The following is a 16,051-nucleotide window of genomic DNA, read 5'->3' as shown; positions in this document are numbered from 1 at the left end:
ATTTACCGGTATTAAATCTCATCTCTCGAATCTCGACCTAACCATTTATAAATTAGTCTGCCTATTGAAACTAAGCCTAAACATCAATTCTCATCTTTCGAATCTCGAATCAATATTGCTAAACTCATACGAATTAAATCTGGCCAAATCTAACCGCATAACATTAAATCAATCAATAGGAAATTAATCAAGCATTGACAATTAACAATAATAAATTACCCCTTCATATTATTTATGGATCCCCATAACCCTAGAAAGAAAACTACTCACACATAATTAAATATAAACTAAACAAAGCAATTAAACAAGTCATGATGAAAGAGAGAGAATAAAATAACTGAGAGTAAAGGAGAAGAAATCATTACCAAAGTTAAAGGAAACAAGAGATGGAACTAAACAAAGAGTTGTAGAGAGAGAAAATAATACTAGAGTTTAAGAGGAGAGAGAGAGAGAGTAAGGAAAAAGGGAGAAAAGAATCACTAAACTCGCTTAACAAAAGCGTATATATACTAAGCTCAAAAATCCTAAGTTAAAACAACTTAAACGACGCTTAAACTTCTCCTCAGAAACACGCGCACGATCGGGCGAGGCATCGCTCGATTGGGCCCGCCTTTTTCTTCGCCCACTCGTTCTGGGAATCCGCCCAATCGGGCTAAAGCTCGCCCGATCGGGCCCGGCTTTATGCTGGACTTAGATTGGGCTTCATTCTTGGCCCAATTCAATCTCCACTTCGGGTCTTGAATACTCGGTGTCCAAATGCAATCGGTCATGCCTTCAAATGCTCGTAGTTGTACCGCAATAATCCCGGGAAAAAGCTCCAAAGATGCAATTTCCTACAAAACTCAACCAAAACTACGAAAACACTAGAAAACACCAATTAATAATAAAGTGGCTCTAAAGAGCCAAAAACACTACTAATTATGACCAAGGGACGGGGGTAAAACACTATACATAATTGACATATCAATGGCCTTGGTAACGTTGCTTACCTTTGGCTCATTCAAAAGATTCAACAACTTGGCTCAACCTTTCAATTATGTAGTATACACAAGGTGGATCGTCTGCTCGTTCAAAGAACTCATCTTATAGCTGGAGAAGCAGCGGTTAACTTTATTAGCTTTGGTATTAATATGTAATCGGTTTGTATCCTTTGTAATAAAATAAAAAATATTCATCTTCAACCTAAAATCATGCCCACATTTAACAATGACAATGTTACAACATTCAACAATGATAGGTTACTCATGAAATCATACTAATTAAATTAAAGCACTAAATCATACTCCCTAAGATATATTATGTGTGCTTATTTTAACAAAAAATTTTATATAGATAATTAAATAAATTACAATATATGAAATAAGTTTAAATTGAAGCATAGTTTATTGATTTCATATGTACTTTGGTAATTTATGGATTAATTTTGGAAAAAGGACTGAAGATTAAAAATTGACGATGAAGTGAATCATTGGAGAAGGTTGAAGCTAGAAACAATTTATTTCAATTATATTATAAAAAAAATAAAAAAAAAACAAATCTGTAATCAAATGAATATTTATACAGATAGTTAAATTGATTACAAACTCCTAAATTTAAAAAAAAATCATAAATTAATTCTTTGTTCATTTTAGGGTTTTAGCTTTCAAGATTTAAACCAATCATCCAATAAAGTTTCAATTTTGAACAAAGTGAAGGTCAATAATCAATCACATTCCAACAATAACCAAGTTACTCAAAATAATCCAATTGCAACATTCAAGTAAGTTCGTGTTTTATGTGGAATTTTGAGCACCTCTAAATTAGTCATCCAAAAATTACCAAATTTCATGCATTAATTAGAGCATAACTAAGTGCAGTAGATTATATATGTAATCATTCACATAATCAACATTTCTTTGCAACAATCAATTAAGGTCTAAAGATTTAAAATTTTCTCGTCGTAAATGAAAACCCTCTGAAAAACGTGTTTTTGGGTGGATTTTGGGCTCTGGAAGGCGTTTTCTAACAGTCTCATTGATTTAGAATGCATTTTCCACCCAAAAATCACTATTTTTTCGTCGAAATCTGGGTTTGTAGTTACATTCCAGCATTAATTCGATTTTCATCCAATAAAAATCGAAACCCTAATCGAATTAGGTGCTAATCCGGATTTTAAATCCCCTGAATTAATTTTAATCGTAAAAATTAAACACATGAGGCTCTGATACCACTATTCGGTTTTACAATGTTCTAAACATTCTTCGGAAACTAAAACCCGCCCAAACTTATGTATAATTAATACAACTATTTAAACACATAATTGTAAACGGGTTAAGTGATTATACTTTTGTAGCATGCTTCTCGTGAACCGTGAGCACGAACCTCGAAAACCACAACCAAGGGAGTGAGAACCTCAAGCGTGATTCCTCTAGCGTCTCACACCCTCGTGTCCAAACTTGGTTGTGATTTAGTGGCTTAGACCAAATCACTATTCGTATTCAAGGTTCTCTCACTATTAATGGAGATCCCTTAGAGTCTAACTCTCTAACCTATCTAATCCCCAAAACTCAAGGGTAAGGTTAAATCACCATAAAAAAGAAAACTCTACCTAATTAATTTTATTCTAAAAAAAATTAAATAGTTTGAACAAATAATCAAACAACACTTGTCGATTTTTTAAGGGGAGTTAAGTGAGGACCACTTCTCCTGCCTTGGAGAGCAAGCAAATGAGAAAAACCCAAAGCAAGCTCCCACTAAACCGGCCCCAACCATGGGCCTCAATGGCAAGCCCAACCGGCTGCCTTTGCCCACGGTTGGGCTGCTATAGCCTCGCAGCCAGCGCACAAAGGCTAGCTACTGCTAGCCTGTAGCAATGCACTATTGTGCGTTTTGGTGGGCTAGCCAAACTACCAAGCTCGCACGGCTACCGTCCTGGCTTCCATGCATCCGCATGGTTGGCTACCCCCACATGCCTTGCCCTCGCATGGCTATCACCGTGCTATGCCAATGCAAGGCTACGACTATGGTTTTGGTCTTCGCGTTCTTTGAATTGGTTTCTCGCCTCATTGACTCCTAGAATCGACTTGACATTTGATGCTCGGTGTCGATGCTCTAAGCTCGGAATTCGACGTCTAAGTTTAAAATATATTTATTGACATATTAGTGCCTTTTGGATTAATCTGTCGCCTTAGTTTGGTTACACGATTGGGTATGACCCGTTTGGTTCAGTTAAGAGGAAGCTGTGAGATTAATTATATTAATCTCAGTGATCGGAAGTGGTCCCCAGCTAGGCATTCCGATCACTTAACTTCACTGAATATTATGCTCCGTAATTAATTATGAACCCTCTAATAGAATAATACACTTGTTCGAAGGATACCATTCTTGTCATGTACAACCAAATTGATCTTACCAAGACCTTTTCCTAGACAAAAAGTTGCCAAATGAACCAAAAGTTTTGAGATGGATAGTGAATGTAAGACGATACTAGACAAGGGAACCAAAATTGCAATAAAACATAAGCAAATTTGTAAAGGAAGTTGTGTACAGACTACAGAATCACCAGCCGAAATTTGAAAGAACCATATTGCCAAAAAAAAAGACTCGTGACACGGCTCCACTCCTAGGGATATAAAAGCATAGCTACCACCTAAGAGTTCGGGAGCCAAACCAAGAGAGTCGTATGTTTTAACAACTCCACCATGAGAAACTTTGCACCAAAATGTAGGTTCCTTTCCTGCAATTCTACCAATGGAGGATGCAATAAGATGGAGGACTTTGCTTACCCTAAATATTAAAGATGGGGAGCCTCCTTCAAGATTGAAATTGATAGCGATGACTGACTTTCATCACCAACACCAAGAAAGTGATGATAGAAATTGAATGAATACCAATATCATCCTACAACTAAGAAGTAACATGAAAACCAACCCAACCTCTTCCACCATTACCAACTTCTCCCAACAAAACTCTTAATGTAAGGAAAACCTTTAACCTGCATATAAACTCCACCCCTAGAAAACAACGAAGAGAAAACCACCCAAACTAACAACAAGGGGAACCACACATCCAGTTTGAAAACTCCCCCTAATATAGTCCCACCTTGAAAAGGCAACTAAAAGGACCACCAACCCAACAAGTCAAGTACTACTGAACTTTATGATCCTTAAATTCAAGGGCAAACCCGACCAACCAGACTCCAAATACAGCAACATCACTTCAAAGGCCTCCATATCTAAAACTATCTGAAGAGACTCCAACTCAGAAACACATAGAGTAAGAGTATTATTGAAGACTAAAAACCCGAACAATGAACATAAGCAAAATATACAATAAAAACATAAATAAATCAAGGAAAAACATCTAAACAATGAACTAGAACAAGAACATAAACGACAACTAAATAATAGAGTAAGAAATTGCAAAAACGCACAAAGTGACTCATGAGTCCAGGAAGAAGCAAAGGAACCCAAAACTACCTCACCGGAAAAAACAAACCACATCCAAGCGTCAAGGCCAACACCGGAAGACCGCCTCACCTGAATTAAGCCTCGGATTAAGGGAGGAAAACCCTAGTCTTAACTTCATCTTTACCGCCGGGAAAAGAATTAATGAAAATCCTTTCAATTGCGGCGTTAGAATAACCTTGGATCTTCAATTTGTTGGTTAATTAGAAGCTAATTATCACATGACAACACTCGAAATTCTGATGAACGAGAAGAACAAACCCTCCCTACAACTTCCCTTATTTACTATAACATGAGAAAGCTAACAAAGAAAACAGAAAAAACAACCAGCTGAAGAACTATGCTTGTGAGCAATGGCTAGGAGACACGCACCAATTGCTGGCGAGCTGGGGGTTGTGAGAAGAGGAAGCGGTGGAATGAGGTAGGAGGATAAGAATTGGGTTCTAGAGAGAGAAAAAAAAAACTACATAACACAAGTTCCAATTATTACATATGGTATTGTCAATTTGCGGCAAATTCATGTTAATATATTTGACTGCTATACTAGGTAAATCAAGGGCCATTCCTTGTATTTCACCCGCATAACTTGGGGGTACTTTTGGACATTTACCATCTGACATGGTATTGGTGCCACAATGCATATGCTTACTCATCAAAGTACTTAACGACCAGGAAACCGTCAACTTTTGTTTAATTTGTTAGGGTTGTTCATATTTTTCCTCTATTGGATTTCTGCTACCCTCAACTTTAACATTGAAATTCTCTATACCTGGCTACTGCCCAAATATATTATAATGTGCGTTCTTTTATCGTCCCATCTCTATATTGTTTACAACCATTATATAATTTTCGTACGCGATTCTAATTGGTAGGGTTGTTCATATTTTTCCCCAATTTGATTTTTACTATCCTCAAACTTTAGATTACAACTCTCAAGTTCTGGCTATTACCCAAATATCCTATTTTGTGAGTTCTTCCATCATATTTGAATTCAATTTGTGCTTGAAATTGTTACCCACAATGTCAACTTTACCATATGGCGTCATCGAGTTAGGGAAACGGATCGGAGTTATAATTGGGTTCAGTACAGGTGGAATGCGTTTTATTTGATTCATCAGACACGCAGTCATTTATCTGGCATGGCATATAACTAAATCAATAAAAACAAGTCAACTAGGTAGTGCCCATCAATTTGGTACCAAGTTAAAGTCAATTTAGCACCTCTTTGGCTCTTTCCTTTGGATGTCTCCACTTTAAAAATCGATCAATGAAAAACATACCACAAACAATGACAACCGTTTTTTTTCAAGATTCTGTGAAAAATGAAACACTACGACTCTTTCTTTAAGGAAAGATTAGGCCCGCAGGCATTTTATTATAAATTATAATCCGCTAAAATTACAAAACTTTGCGGGAACGGACCCATGCAAACAAACTCTAAACAACCACGAGTATCCCATCTTGACACAAGGTGGGCTATCATATTACCTACCCTCTAAACATGTGAAAAAATAAAAGCATCAAAAGATTGTGATAAAATGTGAATTGATATCATCATAAATTAACTAAATAGACGAGTGACCACTAGAGCCACTGTTGATTTCCTCACATATTGAAGAAGAGTCCCCTTCCAGCCATACTCGCGTCACACCTAATCGTCTAGCCACCTAAAAGCCCAAAATGTGCCGTAGTTGCCTCAGTACACTCCACTTCCCACACATTCTCAGCTCGTCTAACCGCCGCCCATACAAGCAAGCTTCCCCCGATGGTTTCTCGCTGCTAGTCCCAATCCCATATAGGAACTAGTTAGATGAGCATACAACATTTACTTTTATAAAACCTTTTAAGGGACAAATTCAAGTCGTTGACAACAACTTTGAACTTCAAGGTTGGCCTAAGAACACTTTCTTGGCATACAAATAATAGTCCTCAACGAGCTTTGTATAGCCCGCTACCGTGTGAGAAGCATTAAGGGACAAGCCCTCACGAACCCTCTTGTTCCTTCGAAACCAAAGCAACTAAGTCATAGAACATGATACACGCAAGTCATGCCGATCTAACTTGCCTGCAAGCTAGAGTAGCTTTGAGCGAAAAGAGGAGTTAGGAGAAATATTCAAAATACATCGAAAAGGGCTAGTATTCCACATTATTTCCACACACCCTTTAAAGGACATGGATGATTGATTTAACTCCACATTGGACCCTCAAGGGCTAAACCGATCCCTAAAATTTTAATGGAACCTTTTTCAGCAAGTAAAATGAGAAAAAAAAATTAATTAGCTCACCACTAACATACTTAACGTTAGGTTAATGACAAGGGCATTAACACACCATGCCCTTGTCATTTTTCTTGTAAAAAAAATGACAAGGACATGGTGTGTTAAAAAATTAAAACTGATGGGTACCATGTGTAATATGGAAAAATAATGGGCACAATTTGGAAAAGTCATTTTTTTTTTTGAAAGAAGGAAAAGTCACTTTTATACGAGGGCACTATTTAAAAAAATAAATAAATAAAATACGTGGTAGTAATATATATATATATATATATATATATATATATATATATATATATATATATATATATATATATATATAAGGAAAAATTGCAAATAATAATACAACATTTGGCCCGTTCTTTTTTAATAATACAACCTTTGGATTATACATTAATATTACAACCTTTAGGAGGTGTTGAATTTAATCAAGCAAAAATACTTGTAACCTTCTAAACCGGTTACCATGACACGTGTCGTCATGAATTGGTTTTAAATTTAAAAAAAAATTAAAAAAAATAAGTTTTAAAATTTTAATTTAAATTGTTTAACATTTAATAACTTTTAATTTTTTGATTAAAAAAAAAATCCAACCTGCCACCACTACCTCTCCCCGTCCCCTGCACGCAACCCCCCCCCCCACCCAAGAACCGATCGATCGCCTAAAAACCGCTGCCTAAACGCCCTGAAAGAGTGCCTGAAAATCCCACCTAAAATACCCAAAAACTACACCAATAATCGAAAGGAATAGCCTGGATTTTTGCTAGAAACAGGCTGAATTTTCGCTTGAGTAACTCGCCTGAGCATCTGCCTGAATATTCGCCTGAAACCACTTGAAGTGTTAGCCTGAATTGTCGCCTAAAACCGCCCCAAAACCACCCTAAATCAAGAGATGCGTTGGCTCTGATTTGAAGCGCAATTGGGGATTTTATCGTTGGTTCGAGGATCGGGAACGACAACAAGGCTGTTGTTCGTGAAGAATAAGGTTGGTTGCGGTTCTTTAGCTGCGATTTGTGGGAGTTTTAAGAGGTGGATGTTGGCTGCGGTGGTAGTTTTTTTTTTTTTTTATTATAACAATAATAATAAAAGTCATTTTTATTATTTTTTATCTTTTAAAAAAAGAACAATATTAAATAAATTTAAAAAAAACAAATTAAACTGTCAAAACCAATAAAAAGATGACATGTGTCAAGGTAACCAGTAAAAACAGGTTATCAACCGGTTTTTGCCTGTTTAAAATGAACGCCCCCCAAAGGTTGTAATATTAATGTATAATCCAAAGGTTGTATTATTAAAAAAGAACGGGCCAAATGTTGTATCATTATTTGTAATTTTTCCAAAAAAAAAAAAAAAATCCCTCCGTTTTTAAATACTTGCTCCATTTCTCCATGCGCGGAGTTTTAGGAGAAATTGGAGAAAGTAATAAAATATGAAGGTAGTGGGTTGGTGAAAGAATAAAAAATTACAAAAAACAAAAATAGTGAAGAGAATTGAAGGAGAGAGAATATAAAATTGATATTGTTAGATCCACTTGGTGAGAGAATTAATTAAATATTGTAAAAAATTTCCGAATAAGAAAATGAAGCAAATATTTAAAAACGACTGAAAAAAGAAAGTGAAACAACTATTTAAAAACGGAGGGAGTATGAATTTTTAATCGATAAACTCATAAACGTTGTTTGATACTCCGTAGCAGTTAAGTGGGCTAGTTAGTATGCAATTACCAATATGCATCGTGAACTGCTAAACTCAAATTTTGTGAGCTTAATTGAAGCCCACTCCACGTTCTCAGGCGAATTCTGTTGTTTTGATCTTCCATCGAAGCAGCTTCTAAGGTAAGATTTTGGTTTCTTCTTGTAATCATCGAATTTCAATTTCACAACCTAGTTCTTATTGTTGATTTAATTCTGAGTATATTCAATTTATTGCTCGATTATTAAACTATTGTTTATAATTGCTAAACTCAATTTTTGTGAGCTGAATTTGATATTTGAATCAAATTTATTGGGTGTATTTTTGAAATTGGAATCAAATATGGTTAATGTTATGATCGAATTTAGAATTGGGACTTTTCTTTCTGGGCCCTAATAATAATCCATGAATCAGGGTGCAAGTGTATGGATTGTTGCTTGAAACCATGCACTACAACTCGTTCGATTGTATGGGATGCTCAAAATCACAACTATAGGGAACTGTTGGTTGATAGGCTCACCACTTTGCCTGATGAATTGTTGATTCAGATACTCTCTTTGCTTCCCACCAAGGATGCTGCTGCTACTTCTGTTCTGTCTAGGAGATTGAGGCGTGTTTTTGCTTTGATTACGAGCCTCAACTTTGACGTTTCACCTGTATCCCTTTGTTTGAAATGTCCCTACGCGATAGAACGTTTCTCCTCTTTTGTCACCTTTGTTGATACTGTCCTCCAATCACATATGTCTCAGTATCTTTCCAGTTTTAAACTTAGATTTAGCAGCAAACGCTCCCGATTCACACATGGCTGTCACTGGTGTCCATGTCATTATAGAGGTTGTCTCCCTGACTTGAAATTTACACAATTTCAAACGTGGATATCTTTTCCATTGACCTTTTGTGGCCTTAGGGAGCTTGACCTCTGTATTAGGGTGAAGGAACCAGGCAATGCTCAGCTGCCCCCGGCTATTTTCATGTGTGAAACGTTGCAAGTGTTGAAGCTTGAAGTCAACATTGGCCTTGATCAAGTAATCGCCATGCCATCCTATCGACTACCACACTTGAAAATTCTCTGCTTGAAAGTGCTTTTTGTTTCTGATGATGACTTTCTGCCGAGGCTAGTTTCAATCTTCCCCTTACTCGAAGACCTCACATATGAAGCCTCTACGAACCATGTCTATCACACTTCTATCTATTCTACTTCCCTTCGGAAATTGTGTTTGCGTATAATGAAAACTGCAGCTGCTGAGCGGTATAACAGTGACTTAGTTCTTATCCATGCTCCTAATTTGGAGTATCTTGAATACTTGGATAATATAGCATGCAATTACTCTATCCCATTAATGCCTTGTCTTGTGAAAGCAGATCTAACCATTGATGATGTCTTAACACATGAAAGTATTCTGGTTTCTTTTGAGAAATTAATTAGCTTTTTCAGACCATTGTCATGTGTTAAGCATTTGTGTTTGTTTGGCTGTATTATGAGCTGTCTTATGGAGGTATGTATGTGTAATCTCTTATTCTATTATTGGCTAAATTCTTTTGTTCTTATTTTATGAATCTTGAAATCTAAATCTGTTAAATGTTTACCTTTGGCTGAAGGTGTTCGACTATGCTGGCGAAAAGTTCCTAAAGGATCAACTGCTCATGTTTCCTAATCTGAAGCATCTGGACTTGGATTATGCTTTTCAATATATCTACTGGAATAGTATGTTGTTGCCACTTCTTGCCAGTTCACCTTCCTTAGAGACAATTATGTTTCGTGGGGTTAGTGTGTGGTTTCAGTATTTATTTTAGAATACGTGGAATGGATTAAATAATGGTGATATGATGTAACCATAATCTGTCTTCTGATTTGCAGGGGCTCATGGCGTACTATACGTTTTGTTACATTGACGATGGGGGACAAGTGGCACATGATCCTCCAGATGACTTTGGCTATGAAAAAGAGTCACTGGAGTTGGAACTGAAGTATTTCAGAACAGCTCAAGCAATTCCTTCATGTTTCAGGAATCATCTCAAAAGAATAGTGATAAAAGAATACTATGGAGTATTAGAACGAGAAGTAGAAATAATCAAGTTTTTCTTGAGACACGCATTGGTCTTGGAGGAATTGGTCATATGCCGAACCGAGAGAACTGATGCTCCCTTCCCAGATCAGTTGCTGCTTGAAAACACCATGAAGAATTTACCAAGGGCCTCAGTAACCTATTCAATTTAAGTATTGTGATCAAATGATCACAATGGCGCCATAAAAGGTAATGTTTCATAAAGTACCCGTCAAATTAACTTATAAATTTTATCTATCCTACTCTATTACGCTTTGGTACTTTCTCTATTTTTACTTGCTACATTTCTGTTTTTCATGTTGGTCAATGCTTAAGTCAACCATTTATATCTTTTAGTTATATGTTTGTGATGACAATGGCGCTAGACAATGTCTCATAAATTACTACTCCCTCCGTTTCATAATGTTAGTCCCATATGGAATCAATCACATAAAATAAGAAAAAAAATATATTTGGAATTTAACATTAAAGTACAACATAATTCATAATTAGATTACCTTATTTAACTTTTTTGATTTTTTTATTAGGAAAACACAAGTCATAATTGCATAATTTAAGGTAAAAATTTCCTTACTTAGAGTCATGTCATCAATCCACCATCAATTAATTCTAAAAACAATCAAGTTATAAATGAAATATATTCAATATGGGTAGATCTTTTTGAAACACCCAAAATAGTATATGAGACTAATATTATGAAATAGAGGGAGTAATATATTCTCATACACACAATTTTTTTTGTAAAAAAGTGTACTTTACTTTAAATTTAATGCTAGTAGTCAAATTTAGTTAGTGATGAGTTAATAAAGTCAAACCATGTCAAGTATTTTGAATTGGAGTATTCATAATCAAACATCTATAATAGTGCTCTTATGGAATCAATTTTCATACTCCCTTTGTTTTTATTCATAATAATAATATGTCCCATAGAAAAATGCTTAAATATTTTTAAATTGAGTTGGAATGATTTGTAAATCTTAAATTTAGGTTATAAATCAATTTTTTCACAAAATATTCACGGGTTGAAACATGAGAGGTTTTTACACATGTCGGCTCATTTGGAACCTCTAACCGCTAGCCCCACATTAACAAAAATAAAAAATACTTCGACTCAAAACCATCATGTGCTCAATGCACCCACTTTTAGTACTTGACAACTCTATCGTACCCGGACCGACACACAATTTTCTTTTGGCCTAATGGATAGGTTTCGGGTCAAGTCCAATTTCCCATTCCTCCACAGGTGTATTTTTTTCCTCAACAACTTAAACTCTCATACTTTCATCACTGAACCCCCGCAAAAATTGCGCACAAATACAAATTCAAACATCAATGTTTCGAACACTCAAAATTCACTTCTTAAACTCACCAAACCTCACCAAAGCCCCAACTCAAAACTAGCAAAAATACCCCTTTATGAACCCCAAATCATGAAATTGGCCAATGAAGCATGCAATTTACTTAGAACCCATCAAAATTGGGACAAATTTCTTGAACCCCAGCTCGTCGAAGAATCAAATGAAGCTTCAGAAATTTCCCATCTTGTTTTTTATAGAATTTGTGCTGCTGGTTTTGGGTTTGTTAAATACGGGGTTGGGTCGTACCTGCAAATCAAGAGAGAGAGTCCACTTCACAAGTTCAAACGAGGATCCATCTTAAAACTATATGGCGATAGGAGGAGTAGCCCCTTAGCCTCATAAAGTGTTTAACTCTCTCTTCTTTTATCAATGTGGGACGCTTACATGTGTTATTTGGTAGGATACACTTCTACAGGTTGAAGTTTTATGAATGGTTCTCTAATTGAAAATTTTGCTCTCTTGATGGGTATGCGTTTTCTTCCCTTCTTAAGCTTTTAGAAAGTAAAAGGGTGTTTGATGAGGTTGAAAATGTGTTAATTTGCATGAAAAATGATTGTATTTTGCTTACTATTGAAGCTTTTGATGTGTTAATTTGAGCTTATGCTGATTTTGGGTAAGTTGATAAAGCTAAGGAATTGTATGGATTAGTGAATGACAAGTTTGATTGAATGCCTAGTGTTTATGCTAGCAATTCATTTCTTAATAGTTTGGTGAAATGTTGTCGCAATGAACCCTCTTCCACCACCCATCCGACAAGGTTAGAGACAAGAAGCAGGCGCAAGGAAACACCACCAGCCCAACACACTTACAAGCTCCACCTTGAGTGTATATGCTACTTTGGTTTATTAGTTTACTTTGTTGTTGCTTTTAGGAAGAGGACAAGAAATAGTAATGTTAGCAATTAAGGCATTTGTCATGTAGTAAAGCAAGTTGAGTAGTATAAGTAGTAGTAGCAATCAAAGGGAAAGCTCATTCAGAAAATTGTATTGGGAATTCTTGGAGACTAATGGCCTAAAATCATTACCTATCTTGTAACCTTTTGGTTTACTTGTATCTAACAATCAACCATTCTCTTCCTTCTTCTTGTTGTGTTACATTGTTTCTAATAGTCTCTTAGCACGCGGTCCGTTGCATCATATGGAGGTTGCACTAGATGTGTATGATGAGATGTTTAAGAGAGATAGTGGTGGTGTTGGGAGGTCTTGTTTGGATAACTATAGTACGAGTATCATGGTGAGGGGTTTGTGCCAGTGAGGGAAAGTTGAGGAGGGAAGGAGATTGATTGAGGATAGGTGGGGAAAGGATTGTGTGCCGAATGTTGTGTTTTATATGTCTCTAATTGATGGGTACTGCAGGAGAAGGTGAGGTTGCAAGGGCAAATTGGCTTCTGCAAGAGACGAAGCTTAAAGGGTTTTTACCTACTGTAGAGACATATGGAGCTATGATAAATGGACATTGCAGAGAAGGTGAGATTGAGGAGGTTGATAAACTTTTGGAAGAGATGAAGATTAGGAGATTGAAAGTCGTTCTGATTCATAATAATATAATTGATTTCCGGTACAAACATGGTTGTTCAGTGTATCCTTATGACATGAATAGAAAAATAGAGTTACTGTAAGCTGGATATTATGACGTATAACAATTTAATTTCTGGTTTATGTATCAACGGGAATGTGAAGGAAGCTAATGCATTTCTTGAGCAGGCCAGAAAGAGGGGTTTGACACCTGATCAATATAGTTGTACTCCTTTCGTTCATTTCTATTGCAAACAAGGTGACCCTGATATGGCTTCCAGTTTGCTCATTGAAATGACAGAGAGAGGTCATAAACCTGATATGTTGACTTATGGAGCACTTGTGCATGGACTTGTTGTTCATGGTGAGATTGAAGCTGCATCAATCATTCAAAAGCAAATGATTGAGAGGGGTTTTTTCCCTGATGCTGGAATTTACAATGTTGTTATGCTCTCAGCTGCAAAACAGTTGCTTTGTGAGATGCTTGACCATAAAGTACATCCTGATGTATTTGTTTACACTACGTTGATTGATGGATTTTCCAGAAATGGTAATCTAGATCTTTGAACTTGCTGTTGAAAAAGATCTCGATCCTGGTGTCGTGGGATACAATGCCATGATTAAGTCATACAGCAGACTGGGGAGGATGAATGATGCAATGCTCTGTTCCAAAAAATGACTCAGAGACACCTTTCCCCTTTCCCCTGATGAATTCACCTATTCAACATTATAATATGGTTATGTCAAGCAACATGACCTTAGATGCGTCAAGCATTTTTAGAGAGATGGTAGAAAAGAAAAGTAAACCAAATGTGGTCACTTTTAGATCTCTTATTAATGGGTATTGTCGCCAAGGAGATACATTTTCAAGGAGATGCTATGTCATGGTGTGATGGCTAATGTAATTACACATAGCATACTAGTTGGTGGATTTTGCAAAGCGGGAAATCTTGTCAAAGCAGGAAATCTTGTCAAAGGCTCAAAGCGGCATCCACATGTTAAGGAATGCTGATGAGCAAATGCACCCCAAATGATGTGACATGTAACTATCTAGTTAATGGATATACCAATATTGTTCCTGCTGCAATATCTGAGAAGAAACATGAAACTAAAAAGCATGAAAATTCAATTTAACCTCTTCAAAAGAATGCTTTATGATGATTTGTCTCCCAGAAAGTCGGAATATAATTACATTCTCATCTGCCTTTTTTCTGCACAGAATGCTCTCAACTGCTTTGCAGCTGATACAAAGAATTGTGAATAGAAATATCCTTGACGAATTATTTACTTTTGTTGCCTTGCTCCATGGTCTTTGCTTGGAAGGAATATCAAGGGAATGGAGTTGATCACGTTTAGTTTGAATGAGCAAGAGATCATTATGGCTTTAAGATACTCAAAGTTGCTGGATATTACCTCTTCAAAGGAACATCTGATGTTTCATTCATTTTGCATTGGTTACTTTAAAGTTGCAAGTTTAACAGCCATAAAGCAGAACATTGTACAGCTTCTGTGAGATAATGGGAAGTTTTGCAGACGATTGCAAGTTAACCAGCCATTAAGCTGAACCTCATACAGCATCAATAAAATAATGGGGAAGAAACTTTAACTCTGTACAGACCAAGAAATGACTGTACTCTTTGGTTTAATTGATTGGTGGTGCTAAAAATTCCATCAGTGGATTTTGATTTTGATATAAGTCTTCTTGAACCTGATGAATTGGTGGTTTATTAATGGTTGAAGACTTTAAGGAGAGACATATTGGAGGAATTGTGTATATATTTGATTATTTGGTCCGAGTCCGAAGAGCACTGTGATCTGTCCTCTTCTGACTGTTGTGAATTTTGGTATGTTGCCAACTTATTTTTAACCATGTGCCCTTTTTTTTTTTTTTTTTAAATTAGATGCATAGATTTTTGAGTTATTAAATTATTTGTACGGTACCTTTATGTGCTTCCTTTTGTACCCCTAGTCAACTGTTTCCTTGTTGTTCCCCACCTCAACGCCACACTATCTGATAAAAAGTAAAAATAAAAAATAAAAAAAAAAATTATTGAAGAAGATGATGGGTGTTAACTGGATGTCTGGTGGTATCTTGAAAAGATTTGAACACTGGTTTTGGGAGCTGAGATTTCCGGGGTCATGGAGCACCTGAATTTTAGAGAAGATTGATTGACTACTTTTGATGTCTCAACTAGCAATTTCTTCTTGTTCTCTGCATGTTGTAGGCAACTGGCATCATATCATAGCCTTTAGATGATAATTCTGGTAATTGTTTTCAATTTGGTACTTTTATGTAAAACAAAATTGAAGTGTTAATAATATCTTTGAATTGAGCTCCGAGAATGCTTTTTTCCCCTTACAAAGCTGCGTAGATTTGTATCTTATGCAATATGGAGTAATGATTTCCTTTCTTTCTAACCAAGAGTTTTAAGTATGCTATTCCTTGTTGGTACTGGTTTAACAAGCTCACTTTGCCATAGAATCCTACACCAAAAAGTGACTATAAAAGTATAATATATGACCTTTTAAGGAGAGATAATAGATGAACTTCTGGCGTGTTTTCTTTATGATTTGCTTGTTTACTATATGATACAAGCACGAGCCTGGATTGTTTTGAAGCATATTAATGATACATCTGAAATTAATGTTACTTTATTTGGTTTGTAGATTCTAGCATTTTTCTAATCCAAAATTTCACAT

At 36.0% G+C, this 16,051-nt stretch overlaps 1 protein-coding gene and 1 pseudogene across 3 annotated transcripts; both read left to right on the top strand.

The window, feature by feature from the left end:
* The first annotated feature begins 8,404 nt into the window (after positions 1-8,404).
* Positions 8,405-13,823, top strand: LOC145589554 (putative F-box/FBD/LRR-repeat protein At4g00315). 3 transcript variants are annotated; one of them, XM_081646169.1, is made up of 5 exons: positions 8,405-8,556; positions 8,828-9,909; positions 10,013-10,177; positions 10,272-10,668; positions 13,193-13,823. In XM_081646169.1, the coding sequence occupies exons 2-4, from the start codon at positions 8,839-8,841 to the stop codon at positions 10,629-10,631; spliced, it is 1,596 nt and encodes a 531-aa protein (XP_081502295.1). In that variant the 5' UTR covers positions 8,405-8,556; positions 8,828-8,838; the 3' UTR covers positions 10,632-10,668; positions 13,193-13,823. The 3 variants fall into 3 exon arrangements, with proteins under 3 accessions (XP_081502295.1, XP_081502296.1, XP_081502297.1); XM_081646170.1 differs by lacking the exon at positions 13,193-13,823 and adding an exon at positions 12,544-13,173; XM_081646171.1 differs by lacking the exon at positions 13,193-13,823 and having other exon boundaries at positions 10,013-10,118; positions 10,272-10,396.
* LOC145588792 (pentatricopeptide repeat-containing protein At2g46050, mitochondrial-like) lies at positions 12,975-15,404 on the top strand (annotated as a pseudogene).
* The last annotated feature ends 647 nt before the right edge of the window (positions 15,405-16,051 follow it).

The sequence above is a fragment of the Chenopodium album genome, chromosome 17 (genome assembly GCF_948465745.1).
Source record: "Chenopodium album chromosome 17, dcCheAlbu1.1, whole genome shotgun sequence".
In the NCBI taxonomy this organism is placed as follows: Eukaryota; Viridiplantae; Streptophyta; class Magnoliopsida; order Caryophyllales; family Amaranthaceae; genus Chenopodium; species Chenopodium album.
This window is presented reverse-complemented; position numbering and strand designations above follow the sequence as displayed.